At 38.4% G+C, this 24,593-nt stretch overlaps 1 protein-coding gene across 1 annotated transcript; it reads right to left on the bottom strand.

The window, feature by feature from the left end:
* Positions 1–1,997: 1,997 nt before the first annotated feature.
* On the bottom strand, positions 1,998–11,313 carry LOC127785833 (probable glucan 1,3-beta-glucosidase A; the record flags this gene model as incomplete). Its single annotated transcript, XM_052313209.1, has 8 exons — positions 1,998–2,597; positions 3,728–4,080; positions 4,598–4,750; positions 7,371–7,549; positions 7,993–8,157; positions 10,102–10,296; positions 10,892–11,011; positions 11,158–11,313. Coding segments are annotated over 8 exons (1,512 nt in total), but the record flags the coding sequence as incomplete, so codon positions are not given.
* Positions 11,314–24,593: the final 13,280 nt, after the last annotated feature.

Raw genomic sequence — 24,593 nt, forward strand, 5'->3', positions numbered from 1 at the left:
AGCCTATGCTATCATCTTGCCTCTCTTATATATGATGAAATCAGATAACCTCATATATATGCTTTCTTGAGAAAAAAAAGAACTCCTTCTTTTGTAAAAAAAAAAAGTATTGATCTGTATGTTCAGACATCTAAATGCACAAACATTAACAGCGAATGACTATTAATCATTCAATCTTTGCTTTTCTGAATATTTGTTTCATAGGATAACTCAAAATTATATGCAAGTTTTGATGCAAAGCTTCATCTGAGAGAGAGTAAAACAACAAGAACAGATATATCAAGCTCTTCAGTGAAAATGGAAACAGAAGAACTACAATAATCAACCCTAATCATGACAATTCCATTGATAAAAAGTAAAACATCGTTCTTTTGCAGAAACATCCATTCTCAAGTTCCCTCTTTTATGATCTTCCCCTTGTGCTATGTCGGCAAACAAGAGAAACAAACCAAATTAAAGTCTTTTGTTTCCTGTAACTTTTTGGGTCGTTTCAGAATAGGATACATAGCTATTCTTGTCTTGAGCTTGAAGATGAAAGATTCCATGCCAGAACTTTCTTGACCAACTAATTAATCTGGACTTTGGTTTCATTCCATTCCTTATTCCATATGAGTACAATAGTACACTAGTACTGATCTCCTTTCCTGAGAAAAAAAAAAGGAGATTCAGAAGTTCAGAACAATAGGCAAACAAATCTCCAATCTGTGGCTGACACGTCACTCCTTCCTCATGGAGTCAATGGGGTTTGAGCATCAGCAAGTCATGTACTCATGTGTGCTGCATGTTGTAGGTAGCCTTGAAAGGAAAGCAGTTGGATTGGATCTCATTTTAGTTTAGGGCAGGAATGCATAAGCCCAGTTGTTCTGTCATTAATTAAGTTTATACTACATTTCAACATATAGTTAATGCAAGGTTGGAGTTGAAACAACTGTCTCCTTGATCCTAATTCCTCAAACATGCTTGAGATTTTGCTCATGACATGCCCATCAGGATTAGTGCACCACATTTACACATACATGTGGATGCAACTCAATGGAAATTTTTTTTTATATTTGGCTTCATTTGTGACCCGAAAAATTTTACGCATATTTTCGATCGTGTTCAAATTCTTCAGTACCATCTGAGTGTAGATTTTACATGTAATAATTAATCAGAAAAAAACCTACAAAATTTTGCAGTCCTTACATGTCTTGATTAAAAAAACATAAAACATTTTTGCGTTGGCATGGATCGTATGTATTGCCCATTTGAGGGTTGAGAGAAGTACTAGCAAGGATGATCAAAAAGGTAAAAATCAAAGATTAAAGTTCTCTTGATGATGAGCAGTCATAATTGGAGCAGCAAAGACAGAAGAGATATGTCCTGCTAAACTTTAGGGGAACGCAATCCCTGCGTCCATCATGATTGTTCCCTACTCCATCCGTCTTATAATACAAGGGATTTTGAGTTTTTGTTTGAACTGTTTGACCACTCGTCTTATTCAAAAATTTTTAAAATTATTATTTATTTTTTGACTTACTTTATTATCTAAATTACTTTATTATCTAATGTATTTTAAGCACAACTTTTTGTTTTTTATATTTGCACAAACTTTTTGAATAAGACGAGTGGTCAAACAGTTCGACCAAAAACTCAAAATCCCTTATATTATGGGACGGAGGGAGTACAAAAGAAAATTATAATGGCATGGTTCCAATTTTCCAAAAAAAAAAGATAATCTTTTTTTCATCACGTCGATCCTTTTAAGGCATGATGCAAGCGTTGCTTGCAAGAAAGAAGAACAGCTCTTTCTTGGCAACTGTGTTCAGAAGAGCTTCAGATCTTGGTACATTTGTCAGCCACCGGTATCACCTGAGGCATAAGAGTGGACACTTGGCACCACTAAAATTTCAGACTTGATCATGCATAGTGTCATACCTCATCTCTAATGATGATTTCAATCAAGTACAAGTAACTCTTTTTTGATAAAAAAACAACTTGAATAAAATGTGGTCAGTTTTGGGGGCTCAAGTCTCTTGAGACCAAGAAAGTTTCAGCATTGATACACTTTAAATTCCATGTTGGATTCTTGAAGCAGTCCATTAGCACAAACAGGCTTGTCATTAGTGGAAACTTATGTCACATGAACTAGTAAAACTATAGATCCAATCATACTTCCATGCAAACAATGACCCAATAGAACTCGGCAAAGTGCAGCTTATACAATCCCAACATGAAGCAACTGCAACTTTCGTTCCTCGAATCACAGATGGCTGACACGACTCAGTTATAGTGCAGAGCACAGTACAACTTATAATGGTATAACAGTACAGTAAGATGTTTCAAGCAATTTGTCCTTGCAAATCGTTTATTCATAGTACTCAGTTCATATAGCTCTGGTGACCCCCAATTCAGACAGTGATTGTCTTAGTTCTGTGGCACCGAAATTATACCTTTTTCGATCATATCCTTCATGCTCCAGTTAGTGTTATTATTCTTGTAGCTCCAGAAAGCCCAACCAAATGAGGCCTGACCATAGACGTCCATCTGCACATCAGCAAAACTCGTGCGGTCCTCGTCGTTTGCACCTTGCACCCCCCATTCCGTAGTCCATTCCCCTGCACAAATACAAAATGTGAAACCACATGCTGAAGAGGTGACAATTGTCTATCAGGTGGTTCAAGTAGAAAATATCATGTTAAGAAAAACGTCACGTGTACTATCAGATTATTTGCAGAAGCGATAGCGTTTTGTAGCGCTGGCAGTACAACAGCCAAGCATGGAGACATTTAGCAGGAAACAATGAACTATGTTGTTTGACTCGTTTCAATGAATCTAGGGTCGAGCATTTGAAGAGCAGATCCCTCAAGTTGGGGGAAAATAGCAGAGCAATGGAAGCATATACAAATCTGAGAATTTTTTTTGTTATATCAGATGCAAGTTTGCAGGAAAACATTGTTCTTTGTACTATATTGATGGAATATTATCATTAAATGTTTTGTCTGCCAACCCGATTGGGAGCAGCATTTCATCCAAATCGAAATTTGCAGCCAATTTTTTACCATAAACAGAAAAGATAAGAGAATAAAGAGTAAATTTCACATGGTGACCCATAATTTAACCAAATTTCATATTGGACTAGGGCTAAATCAATGTTTACACTTAACACAGCTTATGTTTACACTAGTTTGCAGTTTGGATTAGGGATGAGCATACCAAGGGAATATGCAAAAGAATTTCATAAGGGTAACACAGGGAAGGGATGCATATAAAAAAGGCAAAACACTGTACATTTCTTTATTCTTTTTGGTGTGAGTGGTATCTAATCAACCAGTCTATTTCTATTCAACTTCTATTCATTTGCTCCTCTATATAGATCAATTTGTGCCCTTTTGAACATGTTCACAATTTTGTGTGATTTGCTGAAAAAACTATCTTTGTGATTTGCTAAAAATACCGTTTGATGGAATTCTGTATAAATATTTTTCTTAATACCATGACACACTAAAATGATGGTTTGGATTGCTTTAAATTCTTTGGCATATTCCTTTTATGTGCTTCACTTAGTCCAAACTGCCAATAAGTGCAAAGACATGTGGTTTTAAGTGAAAAGGTTGGTTTATGCCTTGTCCATTGTGATACTTTGGTCAAAATATATGGTGCAAGGATCATGCTACAATACAGCTTATCTAGAAGTTAATTAGTCATGGAAAAAACGTATTAAGCTAAAAAAATGAATCAGACTTACCAACAAAAACACGAGCACCGGTTGCCCTCATCAGACTATTCAACTGGCTTGATCGGTTTGTCTTCACAAAATCGATGTTCTCCTTCACACTCGAGAAATTTAAATTATAAAGGTTGTAGTAATGCACGTCAATGACACAATTATCGAACGCGCTAGTGAACTCCACAAGTTCAGTAGGGTCTTCTATATTAAGTCGGTTCGACATGATCACATAAACATCAGAACGCTGCACTTTTTCTTTAACTGCATTGTACCCAGCTGTGTAATACTTCTTGAGTGTGTCTAATGTGACTTTTGGTGCCCATGGTTCATTGAGAAGTTCAATTGCCAGTAGGTTTTTCCAAGAAGCATACCTAGAACAAATCATCAAGGTATTCATGAGAACTGTGATGCATACAGGTGCAAAAGTTAGCAATTCATATTTTATTTCTAAAATATTGGTGTTGAAGTAAATACAGGGAAAGCAATGCTAACTCTCTGCCTCTGTACTTTAGCGAAGGAATTTGTTTCGTTCGTACATACAAATTTACAATTCGATTCGGGAAATTCATACAACAAAAATGATGAAGATGAATGCACACATGAAACATAACATCTCAGATAGTAATGAAATGGCAAATGCACAAATAGGACAGGTTGAAATTTTCATGAGATACAATGTACTAAATAAGTCATGCATGAGTAAAACCAAATAAGCATCATGCTATAATATACTTTCTACCAAAAAACAAGAATGGTTGATCTAGCTTCTAGAGCTAAGTGCGTATGCTTTTTAGTTGATCTGATCCATGTTTGGGCATACCAGACTATTCGTGTGCCTTATTCGTTCCAACCAAAGACCTGGTGAAAATTCAAAGAGAACTGCCTCACCTATCTGCGAGAGCTTCAATAACTTGGACAGTCATGGTAATGCTTGTTGCATCACCCCATGCCACAGTGCCATCTCTTGACCCACCGTGTGCAAATCCGTTCTGTGACCCAGGTGCCGCATGAAGGTCGATAATGACATACAAGTTGTATTTACTGTGGTAAGAACATTTGCAAGAATAAAATGCCAAGCTTGTAAGAAGGGGTCTGTTTGGACTTGCACAGGCCATTCCCTTTGGATTATATTATTGGGCTTGAAGTCGAATAACATGCTTACTAAAGAAGACAAAATTTTTTTTGAGCTTATCCTGACCAACAAAGCAAGTTGGGGATAACATTATATCGAAGGAATTTTTTTTGAAAAAAAACAAAAATGTTCTCTTACAACAACATCACACACTTGTAACATTATTCTGCAACTACAAAATTCTACTATGCTCCACAAGTTGCATAACAACTTAGCTGGGAGCTTTGTAGAGTAATAAAAAAAAAACTTATAACTTGAAACACACACAACTAAAAAAAAAGGAAGTGCATGAAAAAATACATAATAAATATAACAATGATGTCACTAAGAGCTGAGTTCCTTGTTTATCAATTCATTTTTTTGTAAAGAATTAGGTTGCATATTTATAAACTAGAAGTGAATAGCAGTCTAAAGGTAACTGCGAATAGGATGAAATTGTTATCTTGGCGCCACAAATGTGAAAATTAATATAGGAAGCTCCCATGCGTCAAATATTTCAGTTGAAGTACACTGGTATTAAGCTATACCTATCACTAGAACGGATACCCTCATCTCAATCGGACGGTAAGCCCCATTTCAATCGGGCATGGCGTCCGTCACAGGCTAGAAGTCACTGATGTGAAGAGTTATCTCAATCGGGCAAACGGCCGTCACGGATGAATCTATCTCAATCGGGCCCTAAATAAAGCCCGTCACCGATAGCTTTGACCCAGACGACCAGTCAAACTGTAGCCCGTCACAGATGACCTATCTCAATCGGGCCACAACTAGCGCCCGCCACAGATGACCCTTATTTGTGACGGACATTAACTATAGCCTAAGTTAATGCCCGTCACAGATGAGTATAATCCAAAAATAAATAAATTTTATTTTTTGGCTAGCCCTCACTCGTGTGCACCCACGCGGGAAGTTTAAATAAATAAATTTTATTTTTTTGCTAGCCCTCACTCGTGTGCACCCACGCGGGAAGTTCAAACTTCCCGGTCGGCCACCCATCCCGAAATTGCTCCAGACCAAGCACGCTTAACATCAAAGTTTTTTGGAGATTGGCTTCTGGAAAAGTAGTTGTAACTTGTTGGTCTATTAATCCTATTAAACCCTAGGCCAGGATGTCAAATTGGGGTTATTAAATGATTTCAAATGGAAAAGTCACCAAAACCAAAGTTGTAGAACTCATCAAGGTGCAAAATTTTTATTTTGGTCATTTCTCCATTTGACTCTATTTAAACAATTTGAAATTTGAAATTCAAAGTTTGAAAAGTTCAAATAGAATTTTAGATCAGTGAACGACTTCAACTGAAAAAGTCATCAACAACAAAGGTGTATAACTCATCAAAATCTATAACTTTTATTTTGGTTATTTTTCTATATAACATTTTTTGAACCGTTTGAATTTGAATTTGAAAATATGACAACTTCAAACAATATTTTCAAATACTAAATGATATCAACTGAAAAAGTCATCAACAACAAAGTTGAATAACTCATCAAAATCTAAAACTTTTATTTTGGTCATTTCTTCATACGACAAAGTGATAGTAATATTGTTCACAAAATTGACATATCTCTTATCTGGTTTTATAAACTATAACACATATATGTAAAATTTGTGAATAATATTACTAACATTTCGTCGGATGAAGAAATAACAAAAATAAAAGTTTTAGATCTTGATGAGTTATTCAACTTTGTTGTTGATGACTTTTTCAATTGAAATCATTTAGTATTTGAAAACGTTGTTTGAAGTTGTCATATTTTTAAATTCAAATTCAAACTGTTCAAAAAAATATTATATTGAAAAATGACCAAACTAAAAGTTATAAATCTTGATAAGTTATACAACTTTGTTGTTGACATTTTTTCCATTTGAAATCATTTACTACCCGTAAAATTATTTTGACTCATAAGATGAATTATTATACTACACTTAATTATTTTGCTATAGTCAACTTACAAATATAAACATTTCATGTGAAAAATGGAAAAATAGTCATCGGTGACGGGCTTTAGTTAATGCCCGATAGAGATTAAGTATATAGCCCGTCACTGATGAGTCATCTGTGACGGGCCTAGTTGTTATCTCAAACGGGCCTCAAGTTGGTGCACGTCACGGATGATTGGATGACGGGCCACAACTTGAGGCCCGTTTGAGATATGGAATGTTATCTCAATCGGGCCTAAAGTTGGTGCCCGTCATAGATGATGGTCATCTGTGACGGGCCGCAACTTTAGGCCCGTTTGAGATATGGAATGTTATCTCAATCGAGCCTAAACTACGGCCCGTCACTGATAGGTGTCATCCGTGACGGGCTTAAGTTTTATGCCCATCTAACATGTCTGTACGACCATATCTCAATCGGGCACTTTTCGGCCCGATTGAGATGACTTCCTTGTGACGGCCCGCTATTTCTAAGCATATTAGAGCCCGTCACAGATAGAAGGATCTGTACTAGTGTATACTGTTACTAACACAATTGCATTTGTGCTTAGCACTTGCTAAGGTATAGATTAAGTAGTAGCTTGACTTACTTTGCCCAAATGAAAGCCCTATCAAGCACAGCTTGGTATCCTGGATAATTTGGAGGATGACATGAAGGAGGACCACTATCCCTCGTGATCCACCATGCAACTGGAATTCGCACTGCATTCAGTCCTTTTGATGAAATGAAGCGGAAGTCATCTTCAGTTATAAAACTATTCCAGTGATCCTGCAATGATGCATAATAAATACATTAAAAAAATATTATCAACGGTTGGAGGCACATCCACACATATTGTAGAGAAAACAGAAAGAATGTAAAATGTAAATTGCACTTTGCACTAGGTATTAAGTAAGTGAACCTAAGTTAACCAATGTTGCAGTTCACATCAGCCAGTTTAAAATAATACTATCAGTTCGCACTACCATAAACCTCTTTTAGAGGAAGTTTTGAATCACAGAGTAAAGTGATTAAAACTATGTGGATCAAGTCAATATCAGCATAAAGAGTAAGCATGAAGTTATAAATAATGACTTCTGGGATTATAATTTCCAATTTGAAATACTGGAGACTACAATCCTTTCCCACAATGTTCGCGGCAACTTCTCATTAAAAAAAAACATCATAGCAAGGGTAATCTTCAAAGTTCAAGCAGAATGGAGATTACATACCTGTAATATTTTTACAGTTTGGTTAGATCCATAGAAGCTGCATAGCTGAAAATCACCATCCATCTGTTTGCTTTCATCTATATTTATTATAAATACAACTGGATCACTGTTACTCCAACTTCCACCAGGTTCACCATTTGCCTTCACTGAACCATCCAGCTGGACCTATACATACATCATAAACTGTTAAAATATGACATGGCTTATCAACTATTAATATAGATCTACTATTTAGTGTCCAAAGCTCTATCGGCGCCCGGCCATTTACAGTCATTCATTTACTACTTTATGGGACACCTTTACAGTCGCGAGAACGTGTTTATAGCCATCGCAACAGTGAATCATTTACTGCTATGGGGGAACTTGTTTACAGTTGCAGGAGTGAGATACTAGTAGCACGTTGTGGCACTAGCTTGCACTTCTGATTGTTAATATATGTATGTTTCATCATAGATTTCCTAAAAAAGGTAACCACATTTTTTTAAAAAAAATATTGAGCACAAATTTCAAACAAGATATACTAAGATATGAATGAACTTAGTTATACTACATACTCCCAATAGTATCTAACATAGTGTAATTCTCTATGGCTCCAGTAGGTGGAATCATGCAGTCATGCTTCAACAAAGAACAAGCTTTTCTTGAATAAAATAAATATTTCCGTAATAGTATGAACCAGTATATGATGTGCATTCATGTTTAGTAAGTATCACGATGCATGCAGAAGTCTATGAAGGGTTTCAGATACTGACAGAAACTGGCAACCACTGTCTTAGTAATGCAGGTAATGGATTGTATACCGGTTTCAGCTGGCTTTGGAAAGAAGTCCTGTAAATTCTGTGGTGGAGATTCATTGGTAGAGGGGCAATGGCCTGCCATCCCCCAACAAACTAGTTTATCAGGACCAATTAAGTAATAAACCATATAACTATGTAAGTAGTTGGTATATTAGGCCCCCTCTAATGCAATCTGGCTACTTACCAGCAGACTATCCAGCACTCAAGAGTCAAGGCCCAGTAATTTGTTAACCCAACAATGCTATGGGATGTGTGATGGAATCGCCGACGTTTTGACTACTCGTACGTTCATAATTGATCATTTCTCCTGCAGCCTTCACTTCAATTTCTTATGAAATATTCGTAGTTACTAGTTTGCACATTATAAAGCTAGACATTTTGCTAGGCCATTTTACCAAGATCTCATTTCTGTACTTATCCATTGTTTAATCTTCAGTTGTTCAATAATGAAGAACAAAAGAACATAGATTACTTTTACATGCCTGTTAGGGGAGAATATGTTTTAGTTGCCAAGCAGCCAAAGCATGTATGTAATATGATACTCCCTCCGTTTCAGGTTATAAGACGTTTTGACTTTGGTCAAAGTTAAATTGTTTTAAATTTGACTAAGTTTATATACAAATATAATAATATTTATAATACTAAAAGTTTCATTAAATCAATAATTGAATATATTTTCATAATAAATTTGTCTTGGGTTGAAAATGTTACTACTTTTTTCTACAAACTTGGTCAAACTTAAAGCAGTTTAACTTTGACCAAAGTCAAAACGACTTATAACCTGAAACGGAGGGAGTACTATGTTTTATTATCCATCGGAGGCTGGACACTTACATATATAATTAAGCCAATTATTTATGTTATCATTATCTCTTGACACCCGTTCATATCGATATCCTAGCCCCACCACTGTTTAAATGTTCATACTAGGGGGGTGTCTACAATGTATCAAAACTCAACAAAAGTAAATAAATTTACATGAAAAAAATAAGTTGAAACTGCTTAAAAATCTAGGTTTATTCCTATCTTGCAATTTTGATCAAGCACTATTAGAGGTGAGTAAATGGAATAACTAGAAAAATCCTGTAGCTCTTACAACTCTACAAAAATTTATACATTCGAAATAAAGACACTCATTTTAGTGTGGCATAATAAATAAGAAAGCAGTACTCAAACGAGAATAAACAAATGACTGCAAATGCTTGAAAATACATATAATGTCACTTGAAAATAAAATTTTGTTTACAGAAATATACCACATTCCACATCTTGATGAATAAATGGCCAATATTCACAAGTAATATGCGAATACCTGCAGTAGTTTCCCATTTGGTGCTTTGATCTGAATTTGGCTTTTGTCAACATCGTTACTTATGATCTGGAAATTCCCAGCTTGATTTGGAAATGTTGCAACAGCGACTAATTCTGCATCATCATTAAGGCTGACGAACTGATCGTGATCAACTCGAATCTTGAACATAGGGACAGGGCTCTCTATTTTCCAAAGCTAACAGACAAGAGGAACAATAATAAGTTCAAGACCCTCATGATTTAAAGTCTGTTTCGCTGAGAATGAAGAATATGCAACCGAGACAAATAAATTATAAAAATGCTCCAAACCTTGATCCTGAAGTGCAGGAGGGATACATGTGATTTAATATTATGCTGACGCAGCAAATTGAATTTGAATAAATTTCCATCAGAAACTTCTAAAAAAGGGGATTGGCTTGACATTGTAAAACTCTCTATGATCTATGTATCACATATTAAGTTGGGGGAACAGACAGCGAATGTAGAAACAATTTGACTGTTTGGACATTTTCCCCTTTTTTCATGGACAACTGATATGTCTACCTGAATCAGCCCATAAGCATCACTGATTTGGGAGACAGACTGATGATTGTGATCCTAAATTAAAACCAAAAAGTTTATATAACTGATTTGCATACTAGTATTGTGGAGCTACAACAAATCCATTCCACTGAAAGTAACCAAATATTTACGAATTAGACTATAACTAAACTGATGTAAGACAAGACACTAAGAAGTTTGCCACCCAAAGTTACAGAAACTGCATCGCGAAAATTCGATTAAACGCTCACCCTGAAGGTCTCCCAATTCCGCTGCTTGCTCCCGTTGGCCACAACCTTCGATCCCCCGCCGCCCGCGGCGCTCAAGTACATCTTGTTCGTCACCGACTGCACGGTGATCCTCGTGCCATCCTGCAGGCAAAAAGAAAGAAGAGGTCGATTCAGACGCCACGGGATAGATCTCCAAGCGAAAAATCGGAAGGTTCGACGACGAGCTGGAGAATGGATCCATTGGGTTGTTATCTTGTCCAGGAATCGCTCGTTCGATCCGGACGGACCTTCTCTGAATCCAGGGAGGGGGCCGTAGGAAGGCGGAGCGCGCCAGCGTGAGGTACGGCGAGCGGCGGCGCTGCGCCGGCGCCGGAGCCATCGCCGTGTACGCCGACCGAAGGCGAACGCGGAGCGGAGTGGCATGGTGCGAAGGAGATTTCTTTTTTTTACTTTTTTGTTTTAAGACTAAACTAGTATGGTGGTCTGGCAAATTGTGCGGCTAGCATCATTATATTTTCTATCATATAATAGTATATATATTTTCTCAATATATTATTCTAATATATTAAAACGACAATATAATTTTAAACTTTATACTAACTTTACGAAACTATTAATGTGTAATATATACGTGTTAGTTATTAATTATTTTTAATATTAAATTTTAGTTATTTGTAAATTATATTTCGATATGTACTCTAGATTCGTCTTTCAATATTTCTTTTTTAAAAAATTGTGAAGTTTTGTTATCTGTAAATTGTATTTCTATATAGACTCTAGGCTCTTCTTTCAATATTATTTATTTTTAATTATTATTTGTTATTATTTCTAATTGTATTTCTATGTGGACTCTAAACTCATATTTCAATACTCTTTAATTTTTAATTTGGAATTTCAGATACTTCTAAATTGTATTCCTTTATTAACTTTAGACTCTTCTTCCTATTTTTTTTAATTTTGAATTTTAGTTATTTGTAAATTGTATTTTTATAAGAAATCTAAACTCTACTTTTAATTTTATTTTGTGTATTCCGAATTTTAGTTAGTTTTAAATTTCTACATGGACTCTATACTCTACTTCTAATATTCCTTATTTTAAATTTTGAATTTTCATTATTTCTTAATTGTATTTCTATATGGACTCTATACTCTGCTTCTAATATTTTTTATTTTTAATTCCTAATTTCTATTATTTCTTAATTGTATTTCTATATAGACTCTATACTCATCTTCTATTTTTTATTATTTTTTAATTCCGAATTTCAGTTATTTATAAATTGCATTTTTAATATGAACTCTAGTCTTCTCTTCCAATATTCCTTATTTTTTAATTCTGAATTTCAACTATTTTTAAATTGTATTTCTATATGGACTCTGTTTTTCTTTTTCTCCACTTAATATGAGAATTTTTAGGCTGTGAGAGTGAATATAGAGGCTCCTTTTTCTATTCCTTTAATAAGTTAATAGATTTCACAGAACTACGTGTACTATGATCAAATTATCATAAAAACTATAGATTTCAATTGGTGTATCACAAAGCTACACATTTAACACCAAATTTATCACAAAACTACACATTTAACTTCCACCACCACCGGCACTTGCTCCCACCTTTGTGGTTGACACAGTCGCCCACTAGCCACCACCTCCATTCCTGCTACGATGCCTCGCCAGCCAGGGCATACGCTATCGTCCACCTCCAATGCTGCCCCTTCTCGTCTCAGCTAGCAAGGTAGAGGGGAGAGGCAGAGGAGGAAGCATCGTCGTCATCCAGCAGCCACTAGTCTCCATCTCTACCGTGCCGCCCCCTCACGCTTCCAACACCGCACTGCCTTGCCTTGAACAAAGTCTGGGGAATGGGAGGGAGGGGATAGGGTGAGGAGGAGGAAGCCCTACTATCGCCGGTACCATCCACGCTGACATTGTTGTCTCACCACACAACTAGATCTGGGGGTGGAAAACCCAGACTTGACTCACCCCCTTCATCCTATCACACGAAGCAATGATCCCGCCGAGGAACAGCCCCACTGCCACCTTCTTCGCAGCTACTCGGCATGCCAGTGGCTTGCTTGGGCGGTGGCAAAGGTGGCGGAGAGAGGATTCCAGCGGGGAAAAAATGGTGGAGACGGGGTACAGCCCCAATTAAGGGGAAAGTCATATTTTGGTCTCTCGAGTGTTTGATCCAATTTAAGTCTCGCCCCTCAACTTTAAAATCCGATTAACCTAAACTTGACCTTCAAAGTTCAAATCAGACTGAAATTCATCGATTTGCATATTTTAGACCTGCTTGGAATCATATAAATCTGAGGCGGCGATAGGACCAACTGTGTGTCAGTGTCATGAAACATCTCCCAAAAAAAGAAGATTTACCGGCCCATGGCCCTGTTAACGGCAAAGTTTGGTATAGCTATTGGTCAACACAGGTCAATAGGAGTAATTAACATCGTCTGGTTCAGTTGAAAAGTGTATCAAACTGTTCAGATAGCTTTATATTTTTTTTGAATTAGCTGTTGTACTTAGGCATGTTTTATAATTTTCCTTTTCTTTTTAGGAGATAGGTTTTCCGCCAATCGAATCATGTTCGAGTAGGACTCAGTTAGGTCAAGGGAATAAATATAAGTTTCATCGATAGGTTCAATCCAAAGTTTCATCGGAGTTCTTGACGATGATTTATCTTATTACAATTGCTGATTGTTTCATCGGCTCATATTTAATTGTTTGAAGTTCTCTTTATCAACTTCAATCTTAGTGTCTTTGGTTTAGTCCGATCTATCAAATATTATTTTTTATAATGAAAAGTTTCTTTGGTGTTTATACGTTATTCAATTCTAATCAATGATAGCATGAATTTATTGTTTATTTAATTACTAGCATAAATGCCTGTGCGTTGCAATGGGAAACTTGAGGCTAGTTAATCTTATTGTGTCGTGCTAGCTTTGGCCTAGTAGTAGACTGAAAAAAATCATTTGAAAAAGGATTGCTTTAAATATTAGATAAATCTATTTCTTAAGTTGTTGTAACGGAGTAGGTTCAATGATCAATGGGACATATAAAAAGCTATAAAATAGAACCCCAACGACAATTAGATTTGATTTTTATAGAATCGTAATGACAATAACGAAAGAGGGGCAGTGGGCGGGCCATAAATGAGAAAGGTGTCGGTGTTTAACTGGATTTCAAAAAACCTATTAAGGGCTTGTTTGGTTTAGAGAAAAACCAAAGTTTTTGGATTCCTATGAATCAATTTCTATGAGTGCCATTCGGTACATAGAATGTAATTAAGAGGAAAATCAAAGGAAATTTTACTCTCCTATAAGTTGGAGAGAGGAAAACATATGAAATTTCCATTCACTCAAATCTCTTGGAAAATACATATGGATTAGAGTGTGCATGCATTCCTATTCCTATGTGTTGAAATTCCACCAAAATGAATATATCATTAAAAATATAATTATTATGCATTTATTTTGTTTGAAACTTTAATGCTTTTTTTCACAATTTATGGATCTTATCTCAACAAATATTAAAAATGAAGAACCGATGATTTTTGTGTCATCAATAAATTAAAAAAAGGAAAAGGAAACAATGAGATGTCGCCTTGACCAAGTGACCACGTTATCTCTCGTTCTCTCTCCTTTCTTCTCTCGTCTCCTAGCTCTCATCTCCTGCTCTGAGACACACCGTTGCAGGCCAGAGCAACGAAGATTAGGTTTGTCCTTCTAGATCCGGCCTCTTCCCCCTCGCTCCTGTCACTGGATCGGGAGAGGAGGGGTGGGGGAGCGGGCGGGGTGGTTGTTGTAGAGATGCGGGGGGTGTCACCAATAGCGCCGAGAAGGTTGAGGGGATGGAGGAGATGTGGCGGTAGCGACCGGCGGTGATGAAGAGGTGGCGGATTTCCTCCCTGCACGCGTATCTCCGTCCTCTGAGTACAAATTTGTGGTGGCTTCCTTTGGTAAAATGGTGGATCCGAGTGAGAGAAGGTCAGTAGCCTCTACGTTCCTCCTAAACCAGCTGCGAGGGAGACCGGTGGCCAAGGCGCTCGGGTGCGCGAGCTGGAGACTGGGACGAGGAGGCACTCTATCCCGCTCGTTGCCTTCTCCTACAGCGACCACCACCCTCCTCCTCATTTCTCCCACCTCGAGTGCGTCGCTGCTGTCACCGATCCAGAGCGATGATCCAACCCCGAGGTCAGTTCCTCTGGATCCAGCCGATTCTCCCCTTCCTCATCTCCTCTCCATCGCAGCAGCAGTTCGGTCGTATCCGCGCAGTGACGATTCTCACTTTTCCATGATGTTGATTTCTTGTTTATCTTCTCAGATCGGGAATCATGTTTTGAATTTCCCAATTGCTATGTCAAATCTGGAAAGCAGTTCTAATTTGATTGCATATGCTTGCCAATAATCGAGATGATGTAGTCTCCCCCACGCCGCCACACATTTTTCTATTTGTAACTCTACAATGCTTGTGTCGAATCATGCATGTTTTTAATTTACTTTATTGTTTTTCTGTTTAGGCCTAGACTTTTGTATTGATACAATGTATTCTGTCGAACCACATCCTTTGTATAGCGCCGAGGTAGGCCTGCTGTGAGGTGCTTCGCGTTGTGAATCGAGGTGTAGCTTACGCGATGGTGGCGGTCGTGAGATGACATTTTATTTTCCTCAGTGGATCTGAATTTTTGGGAGTGGATTGGAAGCTGATTATATGGTTTAACTGCTGGAAATAGGTAAGCTCTATGGACTCTTAAGCTACTATAAGTTGTTTAGATAACCATAACAAATACATGTTTCAGTACAATATATATAAAGAAAATCTGGTAGTCAATTATCTATTTCCGATACATTGAAGCATGTCTCTCACAATTTGGGGCATACTGCTCTTGCATTCATTCTCTTGGTACGTCAACAGCTCTACTAAAAAATGCTTCCTTAGCTCGTATTCATCTTGTACATGCATTTATTTATGCAAGTGATCAAGGTTACCACTGTATGTGTAAAAAAATAATAGCATTTAAATGATAAATTCTAGTGTCATGATACTTTGCCTTTGTAATTGGTAACTGCAATTCTTCATCATTCCATTTGCGCATGAAGAGGAACACAAGATAACCAGATAGTTCGCTAAGAAGATTGAATTGTTAATTAATTTTGTGTTAGGAAATAAAATAACTGGTGCCGCGAGTATTATCAGCTAGGAGGGAGTAGATGATTTCATACTTCCATCTCAATATTATAAACATAGTCCATCTTAAATTCCATCTTTTTTTTTCATGATTGAGTTAGTCTTTAGCACTGAATCACTAACATTGTTTTGAGCACTGAAAATAACTTATTTTGCTGCAGCCTAGTTGTTAAAGACATGTGCACCACTGATGATTTCCGTACTTCCATCTCAATATTATAAACATAAAGTCCATCTTCTTAAATTCCATCTTTTTTTTCATGATTGAGTCAGTCTTTATGGGGAGTTTATGCAAGGTGCTTAGAATATTTGGTACTATCCTTTAGAATCATTACACAAATGCAACAGACTATTTTCTGTCTTTGCTGATGATTGCTAATGCAGCTCGAACTTATGGGAGTAAAAAAGCCCTGAGAATACTTTGCGTATGCATCTTGTTTGATCGGGCATTTTTCTTTGATGCAACTTGAGCTTATGTTTGTTGATGACTGTCGTTGATGGAGCTGCTCCTAGCAAGGTGGCCTTTTTGGCGATGGAGTAGAACTGTCTGAATTTTTTTTATCACACCACAAGAACGGATTTTGTTTGTGGTACCATTTTTTTATATATAAAACATATTTGGGTTGTATATATATAGAATAGGATGTATCTACCGTTCTTGTGGTGTTGTTCATGTGTTTGGATGTAATATGGGGTGTCCTTGTGGTGTTCGGATAAGGATCTGTTGGAGTGGGCCTAAATGTGCCATGGGCCTGAACAGATCTGAGGAGTAAAATTGAGCTACGTGCTAGGGGATCTGTTGGGGTGGGCCTGAATGTACCATGGGCCTGAACAGATCTACGGACGTGAGAGGGAATCGGAAATTGTGGACCGATCTGGGAGGGAGCGATCTGGAAGGAATTGGACAGAAATTAATAATCGCGTGTGCACTCGGGAGGAAATCGGACTAAAAAATCGCAATACAGGGTGTGAATCGGATTGAAAAATCGTGCATTGCTGGGACGACGTACGAAAAATCCCTGGCAAAAATGATCTTAAAATTTTATAATAGGTAAAGATTTGACTCACATCGGACCAATAGCCATTGATCCAAACCTTATCGTCATCAGCTGGCCAAATTTTGTTACATTGGCTCATTAGTCGATCGTCCCTTTGATCTAATACGATTTTTTTATCCATCTTGTTAGTTGCAGATCAAATTAACTGGCATACTCATCTAAAAAAATTAACTAGCACACTCTTGAACCCCAAATTAAAGACCTACGTTAGAGTTAAGTTGGGTCAAATTTTTAGTCAACCGGCCCACAACAAAAACCATCATATTGTCAATTTTATGTGTTGCATATATATTTTATACAATTATTAGTCCTGCTTTTGTTGGAAAGTAAAGGGCGGTATCCGTGGAAAGAGAGAGAGAGAGAGCGCGCGCGCGGGAGAGCATATTACCGTGAGGGCATCCTTGGGCACCCGAAGCTCAGGCGTCATCCACCGGGTGGGTCTAGCACACGAATGTTCGCGTCTCGCAAACAGATCGACAGGACGTGCTAGTATTCTGTTTTTCGTTACAAGATCAGATCGTTGCATGCTTACTGTTCCTATTATCAAGGTGTTTGATTGGATTATATTTTCTAAAAAAAAATCCGGAATCTGATGATGATTAGATTTTTTTTATTTGTACTAAATATACACTATACTCTCTAACTGCAAATATAATTCATACTATAAAGTTTATAAATAAAAAGTATATATATTAAAAGTTTATATACATAAAGTCTACATATAGAAAGTTTATATACATAAATTCTATATAGAAAGTTTATATATAAAAAGTATATACGTAGAAAGTTTCCACAAAAATAATTCATATAAAAAAATTTTCATAAAAAGAGCTATAGAAAAAGAATATAACGAAAAAAATGATATTTGGTAAAGAAAAGGAGTGGGAAAAACAGAAAGGCTTGATATGTACTTAGAAATCACGTATATAATAAAAAGGAAAATTAAATAGAATCACGTAAAAAAAAGAAAATTAAATAGAATCACGTAAAAAAAGGAAAACGGAGGATCGCTACGTCCTTTATCCTCTCCTATCCTGACCCATTCGCTAGCGGCGAACGTTCGCCGATTAACGTTTCCCCCCTCAACCACCAGCCATCCCCCAAGGTTCACCGCCTTCACGCCCGGCGGCAACAAGTCGCCACCGGACACCGGCGTTGAGACGCCAGCGATTATGAAGATGATCAGCCATGAAAGCATGATCAGCAGATCAAACTCAAGCGACGGCCAAGCCATCTTGATGATGACCGACCTCTATTGTTCCCTTTACTCGCACGCACTCCTGGAGCCAGCAGCCCTGCGGGCCTATATATATGGGTGAGGATTCTCTGCAATAATGCTCCTACAGTATCATATATATGGACGTATATATATACACGTAGTTTCATACGATAGTGGTAACCTCGCTCTCTATAAAGGTGAATCCCGACAGGCCATTATATCTCAAAAATAAAGTCCATAAGATAAGGACGGGATATTACCTAGTATAATGGATCACTACCTCTTTTTTTCAAAATATATGACTTGTTGACTTTTTCACAAATATGTCTTATTCAAAAATTTAGAATAAATATGTAAAATTATAAGTTAAGATTATACTTTTTTAATGATAAAATAAGTCACAATAAAATAAATGATATATTTTTTTAATAAGACGAATAGTCATACGTTATGTGAAAAGTTAACGGTACCATATATTTTAAAATGGAGGGAGTATATCTATGCTAGTTTATTTTAAAACGGAGGGAGGGAGTAGAACTGAATTTTTTACATTTTGGTCCTTTTGAAAAACTTATTTCGCAAATAGACCCCTGAAAAAACTTATCTCAGAAATGGTCCTTTTTGGGGCGCCAGTTGGACGACGGCGCCAGCCTCTCTGGCGCCGTCCCCCTGCCGACGTGGCGGGGCGATACTGAGGTGGCTAGGGGGAGCGCGCCAGAGTGGCTGGCGCCCCCCCCGCGGAAATTTTTAATTTTTCTTTTATTTTTTGATATTTTTTTTCACGCTTAGGGACACACAAGAACCAACCATAGAAAAATTGAACTCAAATGGGCATAATATGTGACCTGTAGAATTTTTCCTCTTCTCTCCTCTCTCTCCGAACTAGTGTAGAAGAGAGAGATGTGCAATTTTTTTTATTTTTATTTCATTTTTTTGATATTTTTTTCACACTTAGGAACTCACAAGAACCAACCATATAAAAAATAAACTCAAACGGACGAAATACGTGGCCTGTGGAATTTTCCAAAGCTCTACCGAAAAACTTCTCTCCTCAAAACACAATCTTGCAAGCGGAATTTGGAGGTTTTAATATCACTGAACCCAGCAAAGCAGGGGAGAATCAGATGTAACTTTTTCTGTAGATGTCCGTGGATATATTATTTGCCTGATTCTGAGTCCGTATAAGAAAGTTACGCCTATTTTAATAAATGACATATTTTGTCCGTTTCGGTAGAGTTTTGGAAAATTCTGCGAGTCACACATATTTTGTCCGTTTGAGTTTATTTTTTATATGGTTGGTTCCTATGTTCTCCTAAGTGTGAAAAAAATATCAAAAAAATGAAATAAACATAAAAAAAATTGCATCTCTATGTACTATTTAACTTATGGCTATCATTTCATGTGGTTATATTTTGAATTAGATTAAGTAATTTCATATAGTGATAGAGTGCATTATGTGTTACATGCTGTTTTACTAAAGGAGTTATGGTCTAATTTTAGTGAAGGTGCAAAGTAGATTAAGTGGTATGCTAGCTATTTTCAGACTTAGCTAAGTGGTAGTTCGAGTTTAAATTTTTTTGTGGTTGGTTGTATCGTGATCTAAGTGTGAAAAAACATCCGAAAAATTAAAACAAAAATAACACCGTTGCAACTCCATACATAGAAACAGGAATGGAGACGAGGGGTGGAGGGGGGGGGGGGGGGCGGCGCCAGCTGTGCTGGCACCCTCCTCCTTAGGGCGACGCCAGCTGTGTTGGCGCCCTCCTCCTACCACGTCGGTTCGCGTGTGCCACGGTGGCAGGAGGACGGCGCCAGCCACTCTGGCGCCCCAAAAAGGACCATTTCTGGATAAGTTTTTTCAGTGGTCTATTTGCGAAATAAGTTTTTTAAAAGGACCAAAATGTGAAAAATCCAGAGGAGTAGGATACAGCACAGGGGAAGATAGTGTCGCCAGGAAAAAAGGACAAGTAGAACTGTAGGAGACCCAGCTCTGTGGGTCGTCGATTCTAAGCACCGTCATGGAGTTAAGTCAACTTACACGAACGGACCAATATCGCAAATAGTGACATGACATCTCCAAAGATATACTCCCTCCGTCTTACATCCGTCTTACAAAGATTCAGATCATTCGTCATATTTAAAAAAATTATTAAAGAATTAAAAAAATAGTCATGCATAAAGTATTATTTATATTTTATCATCTAATAATGATAAAATACTAATTTTAGGAAATTTTTAAATAATAGGAATAGTCAAACGTGTATAAAACCCGAAAAATATGGAGCCTTTGTGGAACGAAGAGAGTACACATGTTCATTAATTCCAGACCCTAAGTGACACGGCAGAGGCACGTACGATTTTGGCGCAACAATGGGGAAGCATCGATCGACTGATTGATCGCATCGCATGCATGTGTGCTGCTGCCCCTAGTTTGCCGTCACAAGTGTATAGTAAGTTTACAAGATTATCACGTGGTCACATCCTCTGTAATCAAAATAAGTGTGTGTTTAGTTAACGCTAAAATTAAAAGTGGAACGATGTGACGAAAAAGTTAAAAGTTTGTATGTGTAGAAAATTTTGATGTGATGAAAAAGTTGGAAGTTTAAAAAAAAAGTTATGAACTAAACCAGGCCTAAGTGAAAGGGGGAAGCCAAAATGCAAAACTAATGTGTCACATTATCAAGCAAATATGGGCCGTTCAATGTTTGATCCGTAAGTTGTGAGCCATCGGATTGCGATATTGGCAAAACTTTCTCTTGGTCCTTGGGGAAAGTTTCTTTTACATATAGATCCTTCCACATCCCTGGCTAAATGAAAAAAAAATAAAAAAAGAATTGTATTCCCCTTCGCCGATTCCGATGGATCGCCCATCCGCTGTCGTCTCATCCCTCGCCCCCACCACCGCCAAAAGTCCAGCACCCACTTGATTGCCGCCTCCTTTCCACCACGGCCATCTTCTCTCTTGCCCTTTAATGGCTATCCTCCACCGGATCTGGTCATGCTTGATGTGGCCACCAAATCTCACTGCAATAGTGTAGGATTGAGATGTCGACTAGAGGGGGAGGGTGAATAGGCGATTTAAAAACTAAATGACACCTAATCAAAACTAACCTAAGTTGCTAGGCTCGGTGAGGGTCAAGTCTAACTAAGCAACTAAGTTATGTTTTGCAAACCTAGGGTGATAGTGACTCAACTATATCTCTAGAAAAGTAAATCACACTGCTATGTCAATGTTTAGCAATCCTAGGGTGATATGATCTCAAGTATGTCTCTAGGAATGTAAATTGCACAAATATAAATGCGACAATCAAATGAGACAAGGAGACAAGAGATTTTTCACCTAAGTTCGGAAACTCGTCGGTTTCCTACTCCCCGTTGAGGCGAGCCCAACTCCACCGCTCAACAACAAAGCCACCGCACGCCCCCTTCGTCAAGGGATGGGCAAGGCGGGAGCCGGCCCATGGAGAGGACTACCCAAGCCTCGATCACTCGGGGTAGTTCTTCCTTCACTCCGAAGGTGGTGAACTCTAAACTACTCATAACCGGTGCAGGGCCTCCTCCACAATCTTCTTGGAGAGGTCACCGGGCAACTTCTCCACAAGCCATCTAGGAGGCGGCAACCTCCAAGAGTAACAAGCCATGACGCGGCTCGGAGATGATCAATCAAGTGCCACACTAGCTCTACAATGGAAGCAATGCACTTGACTCTTGACTAGAACAACCTCAACCACTACAATGGATAAACACTAAGCTCAAATGTGTGTGAGAAAGGTGCAAAGGGTGTATGCAATTGAATTGGGTGCCAAGAGAGCTCCCTTGCTGCTGGAGGGGGAGTATATATACTCCCACCAACCAAAACTAGCCGTTGGGGGCGAAATCCCCCAATTTTGTGCTCTGCCGGTCTGACCGGAGGTTTGTGGCCGGTCAGACCGTGCTACTGTGCAACGGCTAGTTTTCTAGCCATTGCAGGGCTGACACTGGGCCCTACTGCCCTGGCCGGTTAGACCAACATGGGGTGGCCGGTCAGACCGGCCTAGGCTCGATTAGACCGCCACCAGCTCAGTCTGACCGACCTCGGCTCTAGTGGCTCTGTATCGGCCACCTAGAGCGCCACCATTTCGGCCACAGGGGGCCGGTCAGACCGTCTCTATGGGGCCGGTCAGACCAACTAGGGAACCTCAGTCAGACCGGCTTGAAGCCCACGGTCAGACCGGCCCTGGTCTGGGTGAACACAGTGAATAGCAATGTGATGTGAATTTTGAGTTTAAATGCAAACACAAGTCTAAATTCATAATGACCTAATGTGGCAATTTAAATCATCTCTTAGCTAGGTCATTACCCCTCTTAATAGTACGACATAGCTAAAAATAAACTAGCAAATTTGATCGCCTTTCACCTCGATCAATTTAAATATAATGCACTAGTTTACCATCTTCTTTTCCTTCGCTTTGCGTCGCCAATTTTAATCCATCGATAATCATCCATGCGCACACATGATGTGAACCTAACTTAAAATATATAGCTCAAAGACAACGGTTAGTCCACAATTAGTGCTTGTCATTAATTACCAAAATTAACAACGGGGGCCTAGATGCTTCAATCTCACCCTTTTTGGTAATTGATGACAAACACTCAAACATATATAATCAAACATGGAACATATGGACATTTTGCAATGGAATGAAAATGCTTCCCCTAAATATGTGCATACCAATCACAAATCATTAATAGCAAATATGGAGCCAATGCACATTTCAATTTCACAATTTAACATAGCACAAACAGATAAGCAATGTGAACTTCAAGAATTATTCATCCATGAGCATAAGATGGTCACACATATATCAATATCACACCAACCATCCATCATAGCACAAGTTCACATTAACTCCATAAACATTCAACTTACAAGATATCATCCATAAAGGGCTCACAAATAAATATAGGCTATTAGAATACCACGAAGGGTCCAAAAGACATAGAGTTCAACAAAACGATAAATAACACACAATATAGAGTAATAGCCCATACCCATACATAATATAGCCCAACCGCCTTAACCTATTAGATATGAGGTAACTAACCTCATTACCACTAGTCCCAACCCACAAGACATAAAGCACACCAAAGGACATTTTTCTCCCCCTTTTGGCATCAAGTACTAAAAAGGTCTTCATTCTTATGGAGGAGAAGGAGGACAGGTCGAAGATGAAGGGTGAGGAGCATCACGGCGGCGATGATATACAAAAGCTTGGGTGCTCTCCAACACTTGGACGCGAGAATCCAATACACCCACCCTAGTGTGCAATCTTCCCATGGATGCATTCAAGTTGCCAACATCCATTCGCAAACCGCGAACATCCTCATGCATCGCTTCATGCCTGGTGGTTAAGCGTTGAATGCGCTCACTTAGGGTATTGATAGCCCTAAACACCGGGTTGAAGTATTCATTGGGTTGCATTCCAAAGTATGCACATTGTGGATGGAAGAAGGCATTTGGATCATACCCATGAGGAGGAGGTGGGGCTGCACTTGAGCTTGCGCCTTGATCAAATGTTGGTTGGCGCACACGAGGAGCTCTAGGAGTGGAGAGTTGGAGACGAGGCTTGTACTCCTTGTGTTCTCTCAAATTGTCACCAACTTGTCCCAACTTGCTTTGAATCAACCTCATTATGTAGGGAGCATAATAGATGCCTTATCCAATTGTTCCCTTTGAAATTGCTATTTCTTTCATCATGAGGATGATTAAGTCAAACCGACGGCCCTCCATGATAGCATCAATGACATGCCAAGCAACACCGCGAATATCGTCATTGTTGCCACATCTTGGAAGAATGGTGGCTCTCACTATGCGGTTGACCACACTAGGGATGGTCCTCAAACCCACCACCTTTCCATAGGTGTGCCTTCCCCCATCTTCATAAAACTGAGAGTAGTGATCAATGGAGAAGGGGTTGTGGTTGTGCTCATCATGGAGGTCGTCCCCACTGTTGAAACGGATGTGCAAGAGCTCCTTGAATTCACGGTGGTTGATAGAGCACCGAAGGGTCCTCGACATCCACTTCATAGCATCACAGTCGCCGGACACCCACACGGTGGAATAGAATTGCCGGATGAGGTCTTCATAATAGTGTTGCTTCAAGGTGACAATTCTATCAATGCCCACAGCCTCGAACATCCCTTGCAAATCCACAAACTCTGGTGTCTCACTAATGTGCCTCCAAGATATCCATTTATGATCAGCAAATGCTTTGGTGGCATACAC

This window comes from Oryza glaberrima, chromosome 10 (genome assembly GCF_000147395.1).
Source record: "Oryza glaberrima chromosome 10, OglaRS2, whole genome shotgun sequence".
NCBI lineage: Eukaryota > Viridiplantae > Streptophyta > Magnoliopsida > Poales > Poaceae > Oryza > Oryza glaberrima.